General features: G+C 44.1%; 1 protein-coding gene across 1 annotated transcript in view; it reads right to left on the bottom strand.

Annotated features, from left to right (window-relative positions):
• Window positions 1-946: 946 nt before the first annotated feature.
• BMP6 (bone morphogenetic protein 6) overlaps window positions 947-26,500 on the bottom strand; it is a 164,846-nt gene continuing 139,292 nt past the window's right edge. The window contains exons 3-7 of the mRNA XM_056521124.1: window positions 23,903-24,051; window positions 21,560-21,757; window positions 5,619-5,695; window positions 2,530-2,640; window positions 947-1,381 (exon numbers count right to left, since the gene is read on the bottom strand). Of these exons, the coding sequence (XP_056377099.1) occupies window positions 1,232-1,381; window positions 2,530-2,640; window positions 5,619-5,695; window positions 21,560-21,757; window positions 23,903-24,051 (685 nt within the window). The 3' untranslated portion in view covers window positions 947-1,231. The remainder of the gene's footprint in view (window positions 1,382-2,529; window positions 2,641-5,618; window positions 5,696-21,559; window positions 21,758-23,902; window positions 24,052-26,500) is intronic.

Here is a 26,500-nt window from a genome sequence, read left to right as displayed (position 1 = left end):
TTTACTCAGGCCTCTTTAAAAATGAAAGAAGCAATCTGATTGGTTGCTATGGGCAACTGCACCACTATTCCTTTGGTAAATCTCCCCTCAATATGGATTTTTTTTTCTATATTTGATTAAAAGGTACCTATTCCCATGATTCTTGACAGCCCCAGGAGAGAGAGATTTTGTCCTCCCTCCTCCCAAGGACAGGAAGTATAAAGAGATAAAAAGGCAGCGCCTCCCACCTTTCATTAGTGGACCCTGTTATTGGAAGAGGGTACCTGCAGCCCAGGTATAGCCTGGGGTAGTTGCTCCTTCCAGCATAGAGAATGAAAGCGGTGGCAATTTTTCAGAGGCATGTTGTTTTTACCTAATTTGCTAGAGGAAGTTGAGCCCTCTCTTGGGGCCAGTGGCAGGCACTCAATGGCCATCCTGCCTGCACCAGTGCGATTCCTAGGAACGCTATGATGTCTTTAGTTAAAGGTGCAGCTTTAAACACGTGGCGCACACTGCGTAACATCAGTTGTCTGAAGCCTTATACAGGAGGACAAGTTGCTGAAATATGACAGAAACACACGCTGGGCTGTAGCAGGAGACCAGGGAAGAGGTAAAGTCTTTTGTGCTATTATGACACAACATGGAAGGCAGCACCTTCAAGATTTTAAGAACTACATTTCCATGTGGATTATATACTTAACTCAAGCATAATGAAATCTATTGAAAATATGTTGATCTGTATCTATGCAGTCATGTTCGTCACAAAATATGGGGTAGTAAAGATTTAATACCAGGGAAATACTATACTCCAAGGCACAGAGACAAAAACACTAAGTAATATAAGCAGAATTATGCAAAACAATTATTTACAGATGCAACATTGACAAATACTGCTGGTGTTGTTTCTTTCGATTCTTAACTCTTTTGTACAGTTCAGACTCTGGACCACCAAAGCGGCACAAAGAGGTTAATATACATATATATTATTTATTTTAAATTGAAACACAGCTTGATCCAAGCTAAGATAATGAATTTGCAAAATTTCATTTCGGAAGATATGTCCAACTTTGAAGTGAAATGACCATCCTGTGAGTACAAGTAATACACATAACTGGCATCTTTATAAATAAGCATCGACCATGCTCTTGCTGAATGTTTCAGTCTCTATTAGCAATATGCAAACAAGTGAAAGTGATATTATTGGATGGTCTTCTTTCACTTGTCCACTCCTTGAACTGAAGGGATCCCATTCTCAATGACAGCCACATGCTCTTACCACCATGTTCCTGTATTTTTTGAGAATGACATTAGAGTTGTCATCAAAATAAAGCACTGAGATGGCATTTAACTTGGTCGGAGCGCAGCATGGCTTTGGGACATACTCTGGATTCATAAGATGAACCTGGTCAGAAAAAAACAAAAACCAATGTCAAGCCATAGTGGTTATGAGTTACATGGTTCTGAGTTACATACCGTATTTTTCGCCGTATAAGACGCACTTTTTCTTCCCCAAAACTGGGAGGGAAAAGTTGGTGCGTCTTATACGGCGAATACCTGCAGCCATCAACGTCCGGGACCCGCGGCTAATACAGGACATCACCGATCGCGGTGATGCCCTGTATTAACCCTTCAGACGCGACCATCAAAGCTGACCGCCGTGTCTGAAGTGAAACTAACACTAACCCGGATGTTCAGTCAGGCGATGAAATCACGGCTTCCCGAACAGCTTACAGGACACCGGAAGGGACCTTACCTGCCTCCTCGGTGTCTGCTCCGTGCCGGGATCCCCTGCATGGCCGGCGCTCTCCTTCGACGTCATCATGTCGTCGCGCACGCCGTCCCGTCATCCAATAGGAGTGGCGTGCGTAGCGACGTGATGACCGTGACGGAGAGCCTGGATCCCAGGGAAGAAGACGTCCGGAGCGTCGGGGACACAACAGGGACACGGCGACAGCGATGGAGCGACATCCAGGGCAGCGGTGACGGGTCCGGAGCAGCGGGGACAGGTGAGTACTACCTCCTATCCAGTGGTCTTCAACCTGCAGACCTCCAGTTGTTGCAAAACTACAACTCCTAGCATGCCCGGACAGCCAACGGCTGTCTGGGCATGCTGGGAGTTGTAGTTTTGTAACATCTGGAGGTCCGCAGGTTGAAGATCACTGTTGGGTGCAGAATCTTTTTTTCTAGATTTTGCACGTTTAAAATAGGGTGCGTCTTATATGCCGGTGCGTCCTATAGGGCGAAAAATACGGTATATATGACATGTGACGTATTAAATTCAATGTGGCCTAAATGCCTTTCTGATTTTTAACAACCAGGCTAAAATTCATTTATAATTTAGAGAACAGGAAAAAACAACCAGTTCCCATGGAAATAATCACTTACTAGTTTCCAGGGATGTTTTAGATGAACACAAACATCTTGTTTTCTTATATAAAAAAATAAATAAAAATAAAGTAAAAAAAACCTACAATAGTTTGGCTATTTTTGGCAAATCGAGACAGCTCTATAAAAACCTGCAGATATTGATGTGTACCATACATTACTCACCAGGGTTTGCACAATAGCATGGTTTGTGGCATTCATGTGAGCATTCAGCGGAAATGAGCATTCTCCTCCACAGTAGTTTGCAGCATATCCCTTTGGTGCTATTATCCAGTCCTTTAAGACACAGAGATACAGTAAGTATACATCTGAAAACATATATTGAATACAAATAAGGGTGCACTCACACCACTTTTATTTCATACAGTCACCAGATCTGGCTGGGAAGTGTCAAAACTGGGCCACATTTCCTTCATTTGAATGACCCGACCAGAGACCAGTGACTCTTGTCTGCTCATTTTTGCCCCGTATCCAATTTAGTGGGCGGACTTAAAACATGATATGCTAAGGTTTTCAGTCCGGCCACAAAACCAGATACAGGGCAAAAATGAGCCGATTGGAGTTACTATCTGACTCCGGTCTGCTCATTCAAATGAATAATATGCGGGCCGGTGACCGTATGAAGAAAACGTGGTGTGAATGCACCCTAAATATGGACTTGGTGAATGCATTTTTACACAGAATAACAAATATCCATATTATGACCAACCTAAATAGTCAATATAATTTTAAACAACTTCCCTCCATGTGATAGCCTATGTGAAAAAAAATTACTTCTTACTGCAGAAAAACAGCTCTTAAAGGGGTATTCCGCCCCTAGACATCTTATCCCCTATCCAAAGGATAGGGGATAAGATGTCAGATCGCCGGGGTCCCGCTGCTGGGGACCCCGGGTATCGCCGCTGCGGCACCCCGCTATCATTACTGCACAGAGCGAGATCGCTCTGCACGTAATGACGGGCAATACAGGGGCCGGAGCATCGTTACGTCCCGGCTCCGCCCCTCGTGACGTCATGGCCTGCCCCGTCAATACAAGTCTATGGGAAGGGGGCATGGCGGTCGTCACGCCCCCTGCCATAGACTTGAATTAAGGGGCTGGGCCGTGAAGTCATGAGGGGCGGAGCCATGACGTCACGCTGCTTCGGCCCCTGTATCGCCCGTGATGGCGGGGTGCCGCAGCAGCGATCCCCGGGGTCCCCAGCAGCGGGACCGGGGCGATCTAACATCTTATCCCCTATCCTTTGGATAGGGGATAAGATGCCAGGGGCGGAATACCCCTTTAAATCATCACCACTGGGTGTCTCCCTTCCCTGCATTCCACTGTCAACTGTCTGTTTGTTAGGGAAATGATGTCTATAGTAACAGACAGATCAGGACAAAACACAGGACGTGGGGAGAGAGAGAGCCTGAGAAAGCCTAGGCTGTGTATCTCCAAGCTAAGCCTGTCTGTCTGTTAAAGGTGATCCAAATGATGAAAGATAAATCAAGGCTTTCCTCTCTTCTCTGTTATTCTGCAGAGTGGAGCTCTATTCTGCACCATAGGAGCCTCAGCACAGGGGGTAGAAGCGCTTCCTATGAAGATTGAAGACAGACGTCAGCGTGCGGGAACACCCCCTGTGCACCAAGCTCCTGATAATCATATCAAGAAAAGCAATAATATCGGGGGGGGGGGGGGAGGGGGGAGGCATGTATCATTGTCATCAGTGTCACCCACCCTACAAACCTATACCAATAGATTAGTGTGGGTGACACTGATGACAGATTACCTTTAAAGGGTTGGACACTGACTTACAGGGTGGTCATGTCCAATAGATGGCACTAGAGAGACAACTTTCTTTCATCTGGAGGACAGCTACTCTATATTAATTAGTGTCTGATGGAATTATAAACTTTTAATGGTCCTTACTGTGAAGCAGCTTGGAGTGTATACTAAAAGAAGGAAAACATTGTGGGGAAGATTTTTTATTGCATTTAGAATATTTTTTTGCAGAAAGTAATAAAAAGCCTTACCTAAACAAGTTTCAGTTTTCACTTTGCAATGGTCACAAATGTATGTGAATTTAAGTGTGAATGTCCACATAGGCATTAACAAAGTCCAAACCACTGCAAAGAAGTTGCAAACCTAAGCCAGGGAAGACCTGCCTTACAAAACTGCCTTTGGAGAGCACTTTTAAAAAGTCTTACAAAAAGTTACAACTGCTTTTTTTTGCACAGAAAAGTCACAGAGGAGAGAAGGAATCATACAAAATAGGGTTAAATATGTCCCAGAAAAGATTACCCAAATAAATAGAATACCTTTAAAAAGCATCTGCTACAATTTTTATTAGATTTTACAATAGATCAAATGGTATCTCTTACTTGCTAGGCTGTTTACCAGGAAATGTTGCTTAAAGGGGTACTCCGGTGGAAAAAAAAATTCAACTGGTGCCAGAAAGTTTAAAGGGGTATTCCAGGCCAAAACTTTTTTTTATATATCAACTGGCTCCGGAAAGTTAAACAGATTTGTAAATTACTTCTATTAAAAAAATCTTAATCCTTCCAATAGTTATTAGCTTCTGAAGTTGAGTTGTCGTTTTCTGTCTAACTGCTCTCTGATGACTCATGTCCGGGAGCTGTGCAGTTCCTATGGGGATATTCTCCCATCATGCACAGCTCCTGGGACGTGACATCATCATTGAGCAGTTAGACAGAAAACTTCAGAAGCTAATAACTATTGGAAGGATTAAGATTTTTTTTAATAGAAGTAATTTACAAATCTGTTTAACTTTCTGGAGCCAGTTGATATATATAAAAAAAGGTTTTGCCTGGAATACCCCTTTAACAGATTTGTAAATAAATTCTTTAAAAAAAATCTTAATTCTTCCAGTACTTATCAGCTGCTGTATACTACAGAGGAAGTTCTATTCTTTTTTAATTTCTTTTCTGTCTGACCACACTGCTTTCTGCTGACACCTCTGTCCGTTTCAGGAACTGTCCAGAGCAGGAGATGTTTGCTATGGGGATTTGCTCCTGCTCTGGACAGTTCCTGACATGAACAGAAGTGTTAGCAGAGAGCACTGTGGTCAGACAGAAAAGAAATGTCATATGATGACAGTGTAATTTATAGTATAGAGTATATTTATTATAGCATTCTAACATGATTTGTTCAAAAACCTACAAAGTTTTGGTGACATTGACACCAAACAGTTTAAATACTTTGTTATATTTTAATGTAACAACTACAGTATACATATTACATAGTCTGTTGTCCATACCTGCCAACCCAAGTCTTGAAAACTGACATACAACTCATGTTTTCGACAGGCTGTTTTAAGATCACTGCTGTTGTAATCTGCCAGTAAAAAAATATATATAATTAGTAATATAATAATGTAATGTACATATACACTAATCACCCATAAACTTAAAAGTGAAGAACATTATTTTTTGACAATGACAGCCATGAAGAGCTGGCATATATTATGAAACATTTGGATACGAAGGTGATGTGTTAGTAGTAGAGGGAAACATTTTTTAAAATACCCCTTGTGAAGGTACAGAGGCTACCTACCTGGCTTCCGAACAAGCTACCTACCTACTTGGCTACCTAGCAAACTAGCTACCTACCTAACTTACTACCTTCCTGTCTGGCTGCCTACCAACCTAACTAGCTACCTACCTACCTGATAATCTACCTAACTAGCTACCTACCAACCTGGTTACCTACCTAACTAGCTACCCACCTAACTAAATGTAAAAAAAAACTGCAAAAGAGAAGCAGAAAAAAGCAGGAGGTCGGGCGCATGCAGGTAGGAGGTCCTGGATCCTTAGGAGATATAGCAATCGGAAAAACACTGCCGCACTCACAAGTAGTAGTGTAGAAAAGCTGGCTTTATTCCATTACAAGCAGGCAATGTTTCGGTTGCGCAATATAGATACTAACGCTTTACGTCAGAGGCAGCGCACAAGCGCAGCTGACACATGCACAATATAGATACTTATGGGGCAGAAATGCCCACACTGACTAATGCGGGCGGAAGTGTAAGCCAGGACATAGTGAGTGAATGTGTGCCATGTGGGATGCTGGATGAATGCTCCACCTGCCAGGTATTATTTCCAATTGTTATATAGCAAGATAAAGGGCAGAATGGCACAACACCCCTGAGGAAGTCACCATGGAGTGACGGAACGAGTGGGATCCTTGGTCATCCTGTCCTGCAGTGCATATTCAGCTGCTCCTCCATTTGTGGTTTGCTACCTCTTATTTGCTCTATGCTTATTTATTTATTTTTTATTTCACTTTGTGTATTGTGGATATTTATACTTATTATTGTTCTATACCTTACAATATGCACTGTGTTGCTTTGGATTAGCAGCCATCAGTACATGACATATTGTTGCAGGACAGGAGTGTGGAGAGAGGGAGTTCATGGCCCCTCTCCCATGTTGTGCTTTGCTCTGTTTGAACTTTAAATTGCTTTTAACTGCCCTTGTGTTTGTTTAATATTCTCTGTAACTGCTTTTTCATAATAAGATATTATATCTGTAAACTGACTCTTTTGGGTGTACACTTTATACAGCAATAGCTTCTCCTTAGTTTTGTATTGCTCTTTTTTGCTGTAAGTAGCACCTCTGCAATTATTGATTTATAGATTGAGCCCTCCTTTTTCTACATATTGTGATTTGTTCTATGCTATCTGGTTTGCACCCCTGCAAGTATTCCACGGAGAGCAGCTGGTGTCTATTAGTCAAGTGGGCTTTGGTATCGGCAGCAGGACTCTCTTTTTCTATATGTGAATATTTATCTACCTACCTAGGGATATATTTAACTCTCTGGGTACCTAGCTGGCTACCTACCTAACTAGCTACCTATCTACCAGGCTACCTATCTAAATAGCTAGCTATACCAATCTACCTACCTAAGGATGTATTTACCTCCCTGCTACTTAGCTGGCTATCTACCTGGCTACTTACCTACCTGGCTAGATACCTACATGCTGACATATTTACCTACATGGGGGGGATCAACCTACCTAATGTAACATGTCTCTGTTGCCGGCGGGGCTGGGATCCGCATCGCGGGACGTGCCCACATGCGAATCCCAGCCCGTCACTCACCTTCCTCAGCCACTGCCATACTGTGTTCCTGTCCTTGCAGCTCCGGAGCGTGTGCCTCCGCCTTCTAGGGCGCTCCGGAGCTCTGTTTCTTAAAGGGCCAGTGCCCAATTAATTAAAGTGATTACACCTGTCCCCTGGTCCATATATTCCTCCTCCTCCCTTACTTCCCTGCCAGATCTTTGGTTCTTTATGCCATAGTGAAGTCCTGTGTCTCGCTACTGTGTACCTGTTCCCTGTTTCCCTACCTAACCTGTACCTGTGTACCTGCCCTGACCTTCTGCCATCTGCTACGCCCTGCCAGTGTCCTTCCATGCCACGCCCCCCCCCAGCTACCTGTGTGGACAAGTCGTGCCAGAGGTAGCGACCTGGGTGCCGCCTGCCGCAGCAAGACCATACCGCTTTGCGGCGGGCTCTGGTGAAAACCAGCAGCACCTTAGACTCCGCTCCCTGGCATGGCTCCGCTCCCTGGCATGGCCCTCCGTCGTGGCCCAGCAGTCGCAGCAGTTAGCCCGTCAGGCGCAACAACTGACCCAACTTACAGTCATGATGCAACAGCTCCTTTCTGCGCTGCAGCAACAACAGCAGCAGCCACCTGTTCCTGAGCTTCCTCCTTTGCCTGCAGCTTATCCTGGGACTCAGCTCCCTTTGTCCTTGCCTTCATAGTATGACGGAGACCCCAAGCTGTGTAGAGGCTTTGTGACACAGTGTTTTGTCCATCTCGAACTCATGGCGGATCTGTTCCCGATGGAGTGTGCTAAAGTGGCGCTTGCCTTCAGTCTTCAGTCTGCTGTCCCGAAAAGCCCTGGCCTGGGCTACTCCTCTCTGGGATTGTAGAGATCCGGTCTCTTTGAACCTGTCTGCATTCCTTTCTGAATTCCGCAAAGCTTTTGAAGAACCTGCCCGAGCCTCCTCTGCCGAGACGGCTCTACTGAACCTTTGCCAAGGAAACTCCCCCATTGGCGCCTACGCGGTTCAGTTCCGCACTCTTGCCTTAGTAGTTTCTTGGAACGACGAGGCCTTGTGTGCTACTTTAAAAAAAGGACTTTCCCTTGAATCAAGGATGCTCTTGCTGCAAGAGATTCTCCCACTAACTTGAGCGAACTTATCCATTTGGCCACCCGTACTGATGTGCATTTTGTCAAGAGGCAAGAAGAACTTCTTTTTTAAGGAGAACCTGCCCAAACACAGTGATTACCCCTACTGGCACCCGTGTTCCAACATCCACCTCTACTATCTACTTTGCCTCCTGCCAAAGAGGCTATGGATGTGGACTGATTTCGCCTAACGCAACAGGAAAGATCCCGTCAACGCAGTGAGAATTTGTGCTTATATTGTGCCAGTCCGGGGCACTTTCTCAAAGACTGCTCTGTACATCCTCCGCGTCTGGGAGAACACTCTCTTCTTGGTCAAGTTGGAGGGGCATCCCTTGGTGGGAATTTTGCCTCTCATCGCTTGACCATCCCGTTTCAAATGTTCACTTCTGCCAGAACCTCTTTCATTGCCTCTTCTCTTTTGGATTCCGGTTCCGCTGGTAACTTCATTGGTGCCTCTCGGGTCCATAAATATCGCTTTCCAGTGTCATGTCTCGCCAAGCCACTGCCTCACTGTGTTCCTGTCCTCGCAGCTCCGATGCGCGTGCCTCCACCTTCTAGGGCACGCGCATGCTGGAGCTCTGTTTCTTAAAGGGCCCAATGAATTAAAGTGATTACACCTGTCCCCTGGTCCATATATTCCTCCTACACCCTTGCTTCCCTGCCGGATCTTTGGTTGTTTATGCCATAGTGAAGTCCTGTGTCTCGCTACTGTGTACCTGTTCCCTGTTTCCCTACCTAACCTGAACCTGTGTACCTGCCCTGACCTTCTGCCATCTGATACATCCTGCCAGTGTCCTTCTGTGCCACGCCACCCCCCCCCCCAGCTACCTGTGTGGACGAGTCCTGCCAGGGGTTGTGACCTGGGTGCCGCCTGCAGCAGCAAAATCATCCCGCTTTGCGGTGGGCTCTGGTGAAAACCAGCAACATCTTAGACTCCACTCCCTGGCATGGCACATGTAAAAATCCTGTTACGCCGAGCGCTCCGGGTCCCCGCTCCTCCCCGGAGCGCTCGCAACATCCTCGCATTTGCAGCGCCCCGGTCAGACCTGCTGACCGGGTGCGCTGCAATATCTCTCTCAGCCGGGATGCGATTCGCGATGCGGGAGGCGCCCGCTCGCGATGCGCATCCCGGCTCCCGTACCTGACCCGTTCCCCGTCGGTCTTGTCCCGGCGCGCGCGGCCCCGCTCCTTAGGGCGCGCGCGCGCCGGGTCTCTGCAATTTAAAGGGCCACTGCGCCACTGATTGGCGCAGCAGGCTTAATTAGTGTGTTCACCTGTGCACTCCCTACTTATACCTCACTTCCCCTGCACTCCCTCGCCGGATCTTGTTGCCATTGTGCCAGTGAAAGCGTTTCCTTGTGTGTTCCTAGCCTGTGTTCCAGACCTCCTGCCGTTGCCCCTGACTACGATCCTTGCTGCCTGTCCTGACCTTCTGCTACGTCCGACCTTGCTCTTGTCTACTCCCTTGTACCGCTTCTATCTTCAGCAGTCAGAGAGGTTGAGCCGTTGCTGGTGGATACGACCTGGTTGCTACCGCCGCTGCAAGACCATCCCGCTTTGTGGCGGGCTCTGGTGAATACCAGTAGCAACTTAGAACCGGTCCACCAACACGGTCCACGCCAATCCCTCTCTGGCACAGAGGATCCACCTCCAGCCAGCCTGACCGTGATGCTACAGCAGCTATTACCACAACTCCAGCAACAATCTCCTCCGCCAGCTCCTGCACCTCCTCCGCAGCGAGTGGCCGCTTCAGGCCTACGATTATCCTTGCCGGATAAATTTGATGGGGACTCTAAGTTTTGCCGTGGCTTTCTTTCGCAATGTTCCCTGCACTTGGAGATGATGTCGGACCAGTTTCCTACTGAAAGGTCTAAGGTGGCTTTCGTAGTCAGCCTTCTGTCTGGGAAAGCTCTGTCATGGGCCACACCGCTCTGGGACCGCAATGACCCTGTCACTGCCTCTGTACACTCCTTCTTCACGGAGATTCGAAGTGTCTTTGAGGAACCTGCCCGAGCCTCTTCTGCTGAGACTGCCCTGCTGAACCTGGTCCAGGGTAATTCTTCTGTTGGCGAGTACGCCATCCAATTCCGTACTCTTGCCTCCGAATTATCCTGGAATAATGAGGCCCTCTGCGCGACCTTTAAAAAAGGCCTATCCAGCAACATTAAAGATGTGCTGGCCGCACGAGAAATTCCTGCTAACCTGCATGAACTTATTCATCTGGCCACCCGCATTGACATGCGTTTTTCCGAAAGGCGTCAGGAGCTCCGCCAGGATATGGACTTTGTTCGCACGAGGCGTTTTTTCTCCCCGGCTCCTCTCTCCTCTGGTCCTCTGCAATCCGTTCCTGTGCCTCCCGCTGTGGAGGCTATGCAAGTTGACCGGTCTCGCTTGACACCTCAAGAGAGGACACGACGCCGCATGGAGAATCTGTGCCTGTACTGTGCCGGTACCGAACACTTCTTGAAGGATTGTCCTATCCGTCCTCCCCGCCTGGAAAGACGTACGCTGACTCCGCACAAAGGTGAGACAGTTCTTGATGTCAACTCTGCTTCTCCACGCCTTACTGTGCCTGTGCGGATATCTTCCTCTACCTTTTCCTTCTCTGCCATGGCCTTCTTGGATTCCGGATCTGCAGGAAATTTTATTTTGGCCTCTCTCATCAACAGGTTCAACATCCCGTGACAAGTCTCGCCAGACCCCTCTACATCAATTCTGTTAACAATGAAAGATTGGACTGTACCGTGCGTTACCGCACGGAACCTCTCCTAATGTGCATCGGACCTCATCACGAAAATTTTTTATTTTTGGTCCTCTCCAACTGCACTTCCGAAATTCTTCTTGGATTACCGTGGCTTCAACGCCATTCCCCAACCCATGATTGGTCCACAGGAGAAATCAAGAACTGGGGTACTTCTTGTCTCAAGGACTGTCTTAAACCGGTTCCCAGTACTCCCTGCCGTGACCCTGTGGTTCCCCCTGTATCCGGTCTTCCTAAGGCTTATATGGACTATGCTGAAGTGTTTTGCAAAAAGCAAGCTGAGACTTTACCTCCTCACAGGCCTTATGACTGTCCTATTGACCTCCTCCCGGGTACTACTCCACCCCGGGGCAGAATCTATCCTCTGTCTGCTCCAGAGACTCTTGCCATGTCAGAGTACATCCAGGAAAATTTAAAAAAGGGGTTTATCCGCAAATCCTCCTTTTTTTTTGTGTCCAAAAAAGATGGCTCCCTACGTCCTTGCATTGATTACCGCGGACTTAATAAAATCACAGTAAAAAACCGCTACCCCTTACCTCTTATCTCGGAACTCTTTGATCGCCTACAAGGTGCCCACATCTTTACCATACTGGACTTAAGAGGTGCTTATAATCTCATCCGCATCAGGGAGGGGGACGAATGGAAGACTGCATTTAACACCAGAGATGGACACTTTGAGTATCTGGTCATGCCCTTTGGCCTGTGCAACGCCCCTGCCGTCTTCCAAGACTTTGTTAATGAAATTTTTCGTGATCTCTTATATTCCTGTGTTGTGGTTTATCTGGACGATATTCTGATTTTTTCTGACAACTTAGAAGAACACCGCCAGCATGTCCGCATGGTTCTTCAGAGACTTCGAGACAATCAACTTTATGCCAAAATGGAGAAATGTCTCTTTGAATGTCAATCTCTTCCTTTCCTAGGATACTTGGTCTCTGGCCAGGGACTACAAATGGACCCAGATAAGCTAGCTGCTGTATTAGATTGGCCACGCCCCTCCGGACTCCGTGCTATCCAACGTTTTTTGGGGTTCGCCAATTATTACAGACAATTTATTCCACACTTTTCCACTATTGTGGCTCCTATCGTGGCTTTAACCAAGAAAAATGCCAATCCCAAGTCCTGGTCTCCCCAAGCGGAAGACGCATTTAAACATCTCAAGTCTGCCTTTTCTTCTGCTCCCGTGCTCTCCAGACCTGACCCATCTAAACCCTTCCTATTGGAGGTAGATGCCTCCTCAGTGGGAGCTGGAGCTGTCCTTCTACAAAAAAATTCTTTCGGGCATGCTGTTACTTGTGGGTTTTTTTCTAGGACCTTCTCTCCGGCGGAGAGAAACTACTCCATCGGGGATCGAGAACTACTGGCCATTAAATTGGCGCTTGAGGAATGGAGGCATCTGCTGGAGGGATCAAAATTTCCAGTTATCATATACACTGATCACAAGAATCTCTCCTATCTCCAGTCTGCCCAACGACTGAACCCTCGCCAGGCCAGGTGGTCGTTGTTCTTTGCCCGTTTTAACTTTGAGATTCATTTTCGCCCTGCCGACAAGAACATTAGGGCCGATGCCCTCTCTCGTTCCTCGGATGCCTCTGAAGTAGAGCTCTCTCCGCAACACATCATTCCTCCTGACTGTCTGATCTCCACTTCTCCAGCCTCCATCAGGCAAACTCCTCCAGGGAAGACCTTCGTTTCTCCACGCCAGCGTCTCGGGATTCTCAAATGGGGACACTCCTCCCACCTCGCAGGCCATGCGGGCATCAAAAAATCCTTGCAACTCATCTCTCGTTTTTATTGGTGGCCGACTCTGGAGACGGATGTTGTTGATTTTGTGCGGGCCTGTACTGTCTGTGCCCGGGATAAGACTCCTCGCCAGAAGCCTGCTGGCCTCCTTCATCCTCTGCCTGTCCCCAAACAGCCTTGGTCACTGATTGGTATGGACTTTATTACAGACTTGCCCTCATCCCGTGGCAACACAGTTGTTTGGGTGGTCGTTGATCGATTTTCCAAGATGGCACATTTTATTCCTCTTCCTGGTCTTCCTTCAGCGCCTCAGTTGGCAAAGCAATTTTTTGTACACATTTTTCGCCTTCACGGTTTGCCCACGCAGATCGTCTCGGATAGAGGTGTCTCGGATAGAGGTGTCTAAATTCTGGAGGGCCCTCTGTAAACAGCTCAAGATTAAATTAAACTTCTCTTCTTCTTATCATCCCCAATTCAATGGGCAAGTAGAAAGAATTAATCAGGTCCTGGGTGACTATTTACGGCATTTTGTTTCCTCTCGCCAGGATGACTGGGCAGATCTTCTACCATGGGCCGAATTCTCATACAACTTCAGAATCTCCGAATCTTCTGCTAAGTCCCCATTTTTCGTGGTGTACGGCCGTCACCCTCTTCCCCCCCTCCCTACTCCCTTGCCCTCTGGTTTGCCCGCTGTGGATGAAGTGATTCGTGATCTTTCCACCATATGGAAAGAGACCCAAAATTCTCTTTTACAGGCTTCATCCCGGATGAAAAGATTTGCCGATAAGAAAAGAAGAACTCCCCCCATTTTTGCTCCCGGAGACAAGGTATGGCTCTCCGCTAAATATGTCCGCTTTCGTGTCCCCAGTTACAAACTGGGACCACGCTATCTTGGTCCTTTCAAAGTCTTGTGCCAGATTAACCCTGTCTCTTACAAACTCCTTCTTCCTCCTTCTCTTCGTATTCCCAATGCCTTCCATGTCTCTCTCCTTAAACCACTCATCATTAACCGCTTCTCTCCCAAACTTGTTTCTCCCACTCCTGTTTCCGGTTCTTCTGACGTCTTCTCCGTGAAGGAGATCCTGGCCTCCAAGACGGTCAGAGGAAAAAAAATTTTTTGGGTGGATTGGGAAGGCTGTGGCCCAGAAGAGAGATCCTGGGAACCTGAGGACAACATCCTAGACAAAAGTCTTATCCTCAGGTTCTCAGGCTCGAAGAAGAGGGGGAGACCCAAGGGGGGGGTACTGTTACGCCGAGCGCTCCGGGTCCCTGCTCCTCTCCGGAGCGCTCGCAACATCCTCGCATTTGCAGCGCCCCGGTCAGACCTGCTGACCGGGTGCGCTGCAATATCTCTCTCAGCCGGGATGCGATTCGCGATGCGGGAGGCGCCCGCTCGCGATGCGCATCCCGGCTCCCGTACCTGACCCGTTCCCCGTCGGTGTTGTCCCGGCGCGCGCGGCCCCGCTCCTTAGGGCGCGCGCGCGCCGGGTCTCTGCAATTTAAAGGGCCACTGCACCACTGATTGGCGCAGCAGGCTTAATTAGTGTGTTCACCTGTGCACTCCCTACTTATACTTCACTTCCCCTGCACTCCCTCGCCGGATCTTGTTGCCATTGTGCCAGTGAAAGCGTTTCCTTGTGTGTTCCTAGCCTGTGTTCCAGACCTCCTGCCGTTGCCCCTGACTACGATCCTTGCTGCCTGCCCTGACCTTCTGCTACGTCCGACCTTGCTCTTGTCTACTCCCTTGTACCGCGCCTATCTTCAGCAGTCAGAGAGGTTGAGCCGTTGCTGGTGGATACGACATGGTTGCTACCGCCGCTGCAAGACCATCCCGCTTTGCGGCGGGCTCTGGTGAATACCAGTAGCAACTTAGAACCGGTCCACCAACACGGTCCACGCCAATCCCTCTCTGGCACAGAGATCCACCTCCAGCCAGCCGAATCGTGACACATCCACACAGGCCCAGAGGATCCACCACCTGCTTTCCACCTGCTGTGTCCTGTTAATGTCCTCCATCTGCTGTGGTCATAACACCTACCCAAGCATGTATTTAAGTATTGGGGAGGGGGGCTACCTACTAAGATAACTATCTAACTACTGTGGGACATACCTACCTATTGGGGAAACCCCCTGCCTACTGTGGGGGATATACCTACTTTACGGGGGACTTACTAACTTACCCACTTTTACAGTGCAGGACACCAAGGGGGCATTATTACAGTTTCGGAGACTATAGATGGGAAGATTGTGTAGAGGTGGAGAGGCCATGGGAAAAATGAGAAGTATAACATGTTAGTCCATGCTGAAGAGATTAATTTTGGCTGGAAGAAGACATCATGGCGGTCCCTGGATGTAGTTATAATTGCTTATATGGTATACAGATCCTGTGTACAGCTGGTGTCTACCTCTATATGGCCTGAATATAATAAATGATATGGTATAAAGATTATGTGTACAGCTGGTACCTATTTCTATATGGTCCTGAATATAATCACGTATATGGTATACAGATCCTGTGTACAGCTGATAAGTACCTCTATATGGTCACTGCATGGAGGAATATTGGTCTGTGTATAGTGGATTTTATTAAGTAGCAGTGTGCTAGTGCTAGTACTAGTACGTGGTAGTAATTGTAGTGTTCATAGTGTGGTGGTATTATTGTCCCTTGTATATTGGTATTATTGGTAATATTAATTTCAATATACAGGATTTGGTCAGTAACAATATGATGGCAATATGTATGGTGATAATCTAGGGCGTAACTATAGGGGGTGCAGAGGTAGCAGTCATACCGGGGCCCTGTGACTTAAAGGGCCCCAAGACACCTTTGCCCCATAAGTCGACACCAGTAGTATAAATGACACATGGTAGACATGGGGCCCTGTTACAGATTTTGCTTTGGGGCCCACAAGCTACAAATTACGATATAATATTTCTTCCTTGAATACTGGCATTATTGGTAATATTGGTCAGTAACAATATGATGGCAATATGTATGGTGATAATATTTCTCCTATTATACTAATATTATTGGTAATATTGGTAACTATACAGGATTTGGTCCGTCACAGCATGGTGGTAATATGCAGGGAGATTATAAATTTAGGAAATGTTTGGGTGAAAACAAAAACTGACCCAAAATTACAACTCCCAGCAGGTTGTGCTATAGAGCAGTGATCTGCATCCTGTGGCTCTGTAGCTGGTGCAGCAGTACAACTCCTAGCGAACAATGACAACTACCAGCAATGCATGAGGCCCATTTACACAATAAAGTGCATGTACTGCTATAGTACAGCCTTTTGCTGTCCGAACATGCTGGGGGTTGTAGTTCTGCACCAGCTGCAGTGATCTGCAACCTATAATACTGCCCCATTGTATAAAACTTCATACTATGTTGTCATTTATTTTAGATTTTTACAGTCCCTTCAGCTCAGCCTATCCTACCTGACATCATCATCACAGCAGGTCCTTTAGCTACTATATCATCACAGCTCAGCCCCATCTGGACTTCTCTCCAGAGCAGTGTAGGATAAAATACTTATGGCACCTCTTGCTTCTGCCTCTGCCCAGGGTGATTGTGCCCATGCACCTAGCCCCGCCCCTACCGCAGGCCCAACCCCCAAATCTATGGGCACATTTTTCCTTTTGGCAAAATGCCAATAAGCCCATTTTTGGCTGATAATTTTCTGCTGAAATTTTGGTGCATCCCTAGTGATAATGTCTCCTCCTTGTATGCTGGTATTATTGGTAATATTGATCTCAGCATATAGGATTTGGTCAGTAACAGTATGTTGATAAATGTATGGTAATAATAATCCTCCTTATACACTGGTATTATTAGTAATATTGGCCTCAGCATACAGGATTTGGTTAGTAACAATATGACAGTAATTTGTATGGTGATAATATTCCTCCCTGTATACTGGAATAATTAATCTCAGTATGAAGGATTTGGTCAGTAACAGTATGATGGTGATAATATTCCTCCTTTTATACTAGTATCAATGATAATATTGGTTTCAGTATACAGGATTTGGTCAGTAACAGTATGATTGTGAAATGTATGGTAATAATATTCCTTCTTGTATACTGGTGTTAATAGGTAACTGTGGACCAGATTTATCAAACTGTGTGGGGAAAAAAATAGAGCGATTTTCCCCCAGCAGCCAATCACAGCTCAGCTAACGAGCTCTGGTAAAGTGAAACCTGAGCTGTGATTGGTTACTGTGTAAAAATTACTCTATTTTTTCTCTTACACGGTTTGATAAATCTGGGCCTGTATGATTTATTTAGGGGTACATGGTTCTTATCATGAGAAATTGTCTAACTTAATTTAAAGTTAATGGCCACAATATAACACTCACCACAGAGTACATACCACCACACACTTTCTTTGTTTGCCCCATTGGTCAAAAATATGCTAAATAAGTTACATGCCTTATTAACTTATTTTCATCATGTGTTTGCTAGGTATACTCCCTTTATGCATAACAACATTTTTTTTTCCACTAATCTTGCTTTTTTTATTGAAAGCTGTTGGTGATGGGTGTAAATGGGTGTGGGTCACTCCACTGCACAGGCTTGAGAAAGAGTTGGGGCCCTGAAATGTGGGATAGATATCTTGTATGACTCCTTGAACCCGGTTTGAGACACCACTTCATGTGCATGTTGCGGAGCTGCACCTTGCTTCCTACCATGTATACAAGTATTAGGACTAGACTACAAGTCCCATATGAGCAGCAGGGCAAACAAAGGAAGTGTGCGGTGGTATTGTAAACATTTGAAGATGGATTGAATATAAGCATATATAAATATTTAAAATTTGGGTGTTTTTCATGTTTTGTGCAGAGACTGGGTGCAATAGTATGTCAGTGTTTACCAAACAACACAAAGTAATATTTTGTTCAATTTGGCATTTTGTTTAATTTTGGTGCATTTTCAACACGACAGGTTCCCTTTAAAGGATCAGCTGCTAACATCTTGATACCAGATACCACAGGACACATTCAGAAGTCCTGTGGAGTTCATGGCTAGATAGGTTAGAGCTGTTTAGGTGGTAGGAGGTAGGGAAACCTGCAAAATATTAGGCAGGGGGTTTAAATGTTATAGCTGATCAGTGCATACATCCTTTTTGGTGAAAATACACAATAAATTTAACTTAAGTGTTTTGCAGTTACTGTATAAGGAATATTATAAGTAAGACTGAAGAAGCTGGGTGAGGAAATTTTCTACTTGGCAGCCATGTTTTAATTTACCCCATGATTTATGACGCTGGAATAATTGAGCGTATTAGCTTTCATTATGTTTCCTTTGGCTTCTGTATCTCATAATTAAAAACAAACAGTTATAGTAATAGTTCCTCTGTCCTCCCAGAATTCATCATAGTATTTCAGGGCAGCTGTGTTCCAGTTTAAACAATGTTCGGTGGCGGCCTCTGATCCAAAAATTCTGTGAGGCGCAAATAAGAGTACAGAATCCATGTTATTTAAATAAAAGACTCCAAAATAAATGCCTAAAACAGAAAGGGAGTTCCTAATGATATATGATATAATTAGTGGTCTGCAACCTGTAACTTGTCTACATCTTTTAAGAAGAGATTTTCTCCAATTTCCTTAAAGGCCAGATATTACGGACAACCAACGAGTAATATGAGCTAAAAACAAAAGGACTTCAAACCACTTGGGTTATTTAGAAATTAATGAGAGAGAAATCTGGAGTGACAGAAAAATGCATCTTAGTAACGTTGCTTTGCATATTAAATATGCTAGGGTTAAATATACTAGTTTATTGAAATCTCTAGGTATGAATGGATTCAGGGTAGAGAAGGTAAACCAAAGAAAACCATACACCCCTTGGTTACCTGTTTTATGAGCACTCTAATGACATCGTTTACGACATCAAAGTCTTAGTAGAAATACCCTACTACCAATGCAATGCCTTTATACAATCAGATGGACTAGATTCCGCTGAGTTTCCTCAGGTTTCTTTTCTAGTACTTCAAACATATTCAAATATTAAATAGGCAAGAAGAGGTTGATGGCACTCACGATTTGCAGTTAAAAATGGGCCATATCTGTGAGACGACCTGACCACAATAAAGAATTTTAACTGCAAATCGTGAGTGCCATCAACCTCTTCTTGTCTATTTATCAAAACTCTATTTTAAGATTGAGCACTACGAAGTGGTTTACGTGCTGGACTGAACCAGATGTGAATAAAGGATCATCATCATCCCAATAAGTGCATAGCAGTGCCGACCACTACTCCCTTCTATTGGATTATATTCAAATATTACCAGAGACAAAAAAAAGGTGGCTCAGCACTGTACAGGAGACAAGACAAAATCTCTTCCAGTTCAGTCACATCTGAGCGTAAAAACATCTGCTTTAACGTGGAACTTGCTGCTCATATCAGATTTCTGAGCTTTGGCTGCATAGTAACAACCGAAGGACACGGTCTTCTCATCATAAAAGTAATTTTAAAACAGAAGCTCTGCTATTCAGTTTAAGACATGCACCAGTGGGATATCTTACATTTCATGGAAATCAGTTCAGAAATGAGAATATTTCATTAAATGTCCCATTCATAGAGGACATACAGTTGATAAACTGCTTTGTTCCTGCTACGTGACTTCACCTCCATAGGTAAGTGCACCTGTAGCTATTTACTAAACAAACATAAACCATGGGTTCCACATATGCCACTGGATTCTTCCCATGGTCAGATTTGTACATTCAGTCTTGGGGATCCTCCACAAGATTTATTAATAACATTAATAAAATGTTCTTCTTCTAATTCACATCTTGCCCTACTTAATATAACTTGCTTGGTGGCTTTAACAAACTCCTGATGTTTTGGAAAGGGTTCAATATAAAGGATTCAATTAGAAAGTGTCTTTGTGACAAGCTCCAGCTGTTGCTTTTGCCGGTGACACTAGCTGTTATTATTCATTTTTGCTCTCCCTAAAACATCAGATGCAATTTATTGGTCATCGCAATTTAAACAATGTTGTAGGTTAAGCAATCTGTGTGTAATATTTTGGCAATTATATAGTTTGTTTATGAAATTTCTTAGCAGTTTCCCCTCTGCAGTCTCCATCTTTAATTTTCTCTTGTCACATAGATGGATGGATTAAGGATGGAGTATAGTTGCTATAATGTCTCCCATATACTGCCTAAACCAGGAAAGAAGATCTTCCTCTATGTCTCTTTCTAGCAAACACTTAGAGGCAGTAGTAGCATGGATGACATTACTGAGAAGTGTTAGTTGTGAATCAAGCAATAGGATGAGATGAAACACTTATTACAAGCTGGGAGAGGCTCTAATGTCTCTCTGACAATGTCTCTATTCATTCTTCTCTTTATAGACTTCTATGGGCAGCATTGTGTCTGATCCCTCAGTGAACTGATTGGCTGTCATTGTTAGCTTTCAAGACAGATTTTAGCGGTTTTTCAGAATTTAGGAAGAGGATTAAAGGGACCTGATAAGTAAAGAACAAGACACGTAGAACGTTTCTAATATTACAAAGGCATGGGGAAGCTACTTATATTTGCTTGTACTATTAATTTATGCAAAGTGTGTTGTAAGTGTTGTGCCCATTTAATATTTACAAACATTTCTTGTGTTTGCTGGCAATGTACACCTTGCAAATAAACAATCTACAGTATGTGTACATTTTCTTGTACTGGAAAATTAGTGTAGCAGAATACTATAGGTCAGAGAACAAGTCATGTAGTACCAAGAACAGGACCTATAGGATCAGGATAGCCGGCTTCTGAAAGGGCTTTCTTGATCCTACAGGACAGGATTGGATCTCATTATTGGCTCTAATATCTCCAATGCTGATCCATAAATGTAGAGAAATTACATTTCAAAGGTTGCAGTCGGGCAGCTCAAATATTCTTTATAGCTGGGTAGAAAGCAGTGGAGAATCACAAAGGGTATCAGTTATCAAAATCGCAAAAGAACTAGTTTTGTTGTGAAAATGGACCAATCACATGCAGTTTTGGCTGCTGCTAATTGTGTGGCCACTGCTAGAGCAGTAACTACTGTGTGGTTGGTATTGCTATATGGTCATTCCGTGGCTATATACTACTATGCATAAACATCCCAACTAAAAAAAATGTAGCAAAGGTTTGAAAAGAGACAACTGTGGAAATTCTAGTCTGTTCATTTCTTATACCATCTGTACTGACAACATCTTCTACTATTGTCCTTTATCCACAGCAAGCAGAGTGCACTTTTTTGTGTTTAGAAGCCAAACTGAAGACACTTTCGAATATGTGACATTCTAATTCATCTTTATAAACATTAATCTAGAAACAATTCTATAAAAAAATATTTTGATTAGTATTACACTATGCCAGATCAGAACCATTGCTTACATGACTGGCTCTAATAGGACAATGCAGGTACACCTTTAGCTTTTCTAACCAAGCTGCTGTTTTTTTGAGGTCACATCACACTCTATAAAAAAGAAATTGATATAAAAACGCTGTACCTGTTACACTGGATACTTTTGATACATCTTGAGAATGAGAGTAGCGGTTACGATTCTGGTTCTTGCGTTTGCTTGTTGCAGATCTAGCTGTCCTCAGATGAACCTCGCTTGCTTTAAAAAAAGCAACCATGAATGGCTGCTTGTCGTATGGGCCATCTCTGCCAACCAAACCTGCGGCTTTTGTGTTTACATTTTCACCTGGAACCAAATGACAGAAATTATTAGTGTCTATTAGTAAAATACTGTATATGTATATACGCATGGAAATATCCATGTGAGTGGTCTGCCTACATATAACCATGATCAAAAATAACTGTAAAATATATTTTCCACCAAAGTGTACAACAGGCAAAAGCAGATATTACCGTAAATATCACAAGTGAAATTAAGGTATGAAATCCAATTTTATGAACAGTTTTGCAATAAATATATCAAGTCCCTTTTTTATAAAACTCTAAGTGATTTTTTATTCCATCTTTACATATCAGTGTTTATGTAGTAGGCAATGTATTAATCTAATTAACTTTTTTTTTTCAAGTTTTAAATGTTTATATCTTTTTTTTTCAGTTCTGTTTTGCTGTTTGTGCATTGTAGTAAAATAATCTCCTGGTCTAGCTAGGAGTATCACTTTATTTACACTCACTAGCCACTTTATTAGGTATACCTTGTTAGTACCGTGTTAAACCCTCTTTCACCCTCAGATCTGCCTTCATTATTCATGGCATACTTATCACAAGGGGCTGCAATCATTTCTCAGAGATTTTGGTCCATATGGACATGAAGGCATCACGTAGTTGCTGTAGATTTGTTGGCTGCACATCCATGATGTGACTCTCCTGTTACACCACATGCCAAAGGATTATGATCTGGTGACTGAGGCCAATAGAGTACAGTGAACTCATTGTCATGTTCAAAAAACAATGTTAAAATAATGTGAGCTTTGTGACATGATGCATTCTCCTTCAGCAAGTAGCCATCAGAAGATGAGTGTGGTCATAAAAATATGAACATGATCAGAAACAATACTGTCACATTTTAAGGGGGTACTCCGCTGCTCAGCATTTGGAACAAACTGTTCAGAACACTGGAGCCGGCGCCGGGAGCTCATGAATTTGTAGCCCCACCTCCTCATGACATCACGCTCCACCTCCTCAATGCAAGTCTATGGGAAGGGTGTGACAGCCGTCATGCTCCCTCTCATAGACTTGCATTGAGGAGGCGGGGCATTATGTCATCAGGGGGCAGGGTTATGACATCACGAGTTCCCGACATTTGGAACAGTTTGTTCCAAACTCTAAGCAGCGGAGTACCTCTTTAACTATGCACAAATGGTACTAAAGGGCCCAAAATGTCCCAGGAAAATGTTCCCCACATCAGTATACCACCACCACCAACCCAACCCGTTAATACTAGGCAGGATGGATCTATGCTTTTATGTTGTTTTACACCACATTCTGAACATGCCATCTGAAAGTTACCCCTGGAATAAAGACTCATCAGACCAGGCAATGTTCTTTAAATCTTCCAATTTTGGATCCTGTGCAAATTGTAGCCTCAGTTTCCTATTCTTAGCTGACAGGGGTGGCACCCCATGTGGTCTTCTGCTGCTGTAGCTCTCTGCTTTCAGGCTTGATGTGTTGTACATTCTGAGATGGTACTCTGCATGCCTTAGTTGTAATAAGTGGTTATTTGAGTTAATGTTGCCTTTCTGTCATCTCAAACCATTCTGCCCACTCTCCTCTGACATCAAGCATTTTCGTCCACACTAGATCAGCAATTTATTAAATACTCAGGCCAGCCTGTCTGGCCAACAGCAAAGTAACTTAAATCCCCTTTCTTCCACATTCTGATGCTTGGTTCCTGATCCTTGAATATTGTATAATTTTTGTTGGTTTTCATAAGTGAGAGATCTGCCAAGTCTGAAGCAGAGGAAACATTGTTTATAACAGCTTTTGTCACTTGTAGGAAACTCTTTCTTACCTTTGACTCAAGCTATGTCTCAGCTATTTAAATGTAGATTGATGTGTAGCATTGTTTTCCTCTCTTAAATATTTTGCAAGGTGAATTTTTCTGTGCAACTTTTGCAGACACTTGATGTTTAGGATATGTAGGCTAAACTAAAATGATGTTCTCATGCTCTTCAGTTGTACACTATTTCACACACATCAATGTTCCTTCTAGGAAAAGTTTTCTGTTGCCTCAAGTCAAATCTCGTGTTCTTATTTTTAAAACTTTTAGAGCTATTTACCAATAGTGATCTTTTTGTAGCTTTATATAAGATGACTCACTGTATGAAATCATGACAGTAGCAATTCAGATCTAAGACATCTAACCATAAATTACCATCTCTAGTCTCCACGCTAAGCTGCAGTCCAAGGTTGTGTCGTGGATTCATTACCCATAAGTTGCTGGTTGCAGTAATGTCAAACTCTAGCCATCCTTCTTCGGAAGCCCACACTGTCTGGGTATCCAGGAGGAAAACATCGGTTTCCCTGTAAGCAGAACAAGAGAAACAATATGAGTATTAAGTTACCTTATCAGAAGTCTTGATTATTTGGTATCCAGGTGCAGAGACATCTAGCAATTATTAAAACAAAGGAGAAGAAGCGCTCAGATATCTCTTCTTCCTTGCTAAAGAAAAGCTCAAATGAAGCCTAGGAGCTTATCTTCAGTAAGTGAGGAAAGACAATGCCCAGCTAACTGCTTCTCCTCCTTTCCTTTAGGAATTGGTGAGGGTTTCTGCACTGGGACACCAACTGATTAAAACTTCTGACATGTCTCTATGACATGTCAAAAGTAGAGTTACACTTTAAGAACGTAGATACCAATGGTTTTTGTGAAGCTCCTAACTCCTAAAGTTCATGACAAACAGTACACGATTCAGAGAATCATATATTTTATATATTGTCCTGGAATGCCACACTTCTCTGTTACCAAAACCAATTGTAGATCATTTCTTAACAACATACTAATGGCCAGCTACGTATGCTGGCTCAGAAACAGATACCCACATTTAAGTGGCTGTATCTATTATTACAAAGAGAAAACCACCGGACCAGAGAGGAGAAAAGTGTGTTGTGTTATAGTGGAACTATTGATATAGTTGACATGTAGCTATGGGTACTGCTGTGGATGGCATATTTGAATAGATATAACTACTGTCAGCACTGGAACTTTTTTTTTGATAGATGCTGCTATGTGGCCAACCCAGTTTTGTGGGTGATCTCTGGGAGTCAATAGAAATTAATGGGCACTGTCATTAAAACTAACCTTTGCACTCCTTATGGTAAATATAAAATCTTTCTAAAGTACTTTGTTTAAAAAAAATAAAGTTTTATTTGTGCTGCCTCTAGGTGTCACCCTACATATCCAGAGCACATTTCCCCCTATCTCTTTCACAGACTTTGGACTCCTGCTGGCCTGGCAGAAGTCCAAAATCAGGAAATTAAGTCTGGAGTGCTGAGAGGGGTTTGTGCAGCCTTATCAAATGATAGCTAATCTCACACTGAACTGCTCTGAGCTGTGTATAGCAGAGTGAGGGAGGAAGTTCAGATGATGTCACACCTGCTGGGTAACACTTCTTCCCAGTCTGTGAATCTGACTGAGCAGAAAATACAGAACAATATCAAGGTAGAAAACTAACAAATAATAAAAATAAAGGCAGGGGTTGTTTATCATGATGGGGGCAGTGACCTGGGAGGATTATAACATTTAACAAGATCATGACAGACACTCTTTAACTGTGGATGTTATCACTGTGCTTGCAATACTATGTTACATACTATACAGCATTGTCTTTGAAGTGAGAAATAGCCTTAGCAGAGAGATAGTCATTATATTACTTATTTTAGGCATTACGGGGGAGATAATTTATCAACTGCTGTGCACCTGCAATATTGCGTGCACTGAGTGGTTTTTTTTTGCACATTAACTTGCGTTAAATGATGATCTAAGTGTGCATTCCTTTATTGTTGTCTGCGCTGTATTCATTATTTTTTTGTTGTGCACTTTCAGGGGGTGGAAAGCAGATGCATTGGTTGGTACACTGAATATATCAAATGTATTCCAGTGACTTTTTTGCACTGTACAGGGGCTTCCTGTCATTTGCACAAAGTTATGAAGTGAAGTGCGCAACATAAAAAAAATTGTGTAGCAACTGGGAAATCCACACACTTGTACTGTGGAAAAAATTGCCTCATGTGTCAAGGGTTGGTTATGCAATTTATTTTTTTAAATTTTAAGATGAAAAAAGAAAATGAAAAAAACAAGTAAAAATAAAAGCACATCTGCCATACAAATTGACCTGAGGTGTCGGGCAGGAGATCATCGGGGGTTCCAGTGGTCGGACCCCACACAATCAGACACTTATTACCTATCCTGCGAATATGTTTTTTAGACTGGATAACTCCTCTGGTGGCAGGCCAAGAAGAAGTTGCCAGGGACCGCTCTAATGACTATTGGCTTGTCAACCAGATGACAAGTTCCCTTTAAGGCCATGTTCACACTACGAAATTCTCGCAGAATTCCACGAGTAGAACTCCACGAGCAGAACTCCGCGAGCGGAATTCCGCGGTGTGAACTTAACATTAGTGTGAATGGGTCTTCGCGAGACCCGTTCACACTGCGGAATTTCCGCGGCACACAATTCCGCCGCTGAAATTGTTCCGCGCAAAGAAAGAACATGTTCATTCTTTGCGCGGATTCCGCGAGCACTACATAGCCGTCAATGGTGAAAGCTCAGTGCCCCGCGGCCCTAGCGCTGAAGTACCTTCGGCGGCGCCCACCAGGCGGAATCTCCGCTCGCAGATTTCAGCGAGCGGAGATTCCGTAGTGTGAACGAACCCTAAGAGGTATAGTACTCCTTTTTAATGCTTTCATTGACCATCAGGGTCCTTGTGAAGTTGTCTGGGGGAGAGGAAATCAGGCTCTGGGATGCCACAT

This window comes from Hyla sarda, chromosome 5 (genome assembly GCF_029499605.1).
Source record: "Hyla sarda isolate aHylSar1 chromosome 5, aHylSar1.hap1, whole genome shotgun sequence".
NCBI lineage: Eukaryota > Metazoa > Chordata > Amphibia > Anura > Hylidae > Hyla > Hyla sarda.
This window is presented reverse-complemented; position numbering and strand designations above follow the sequence as displayed.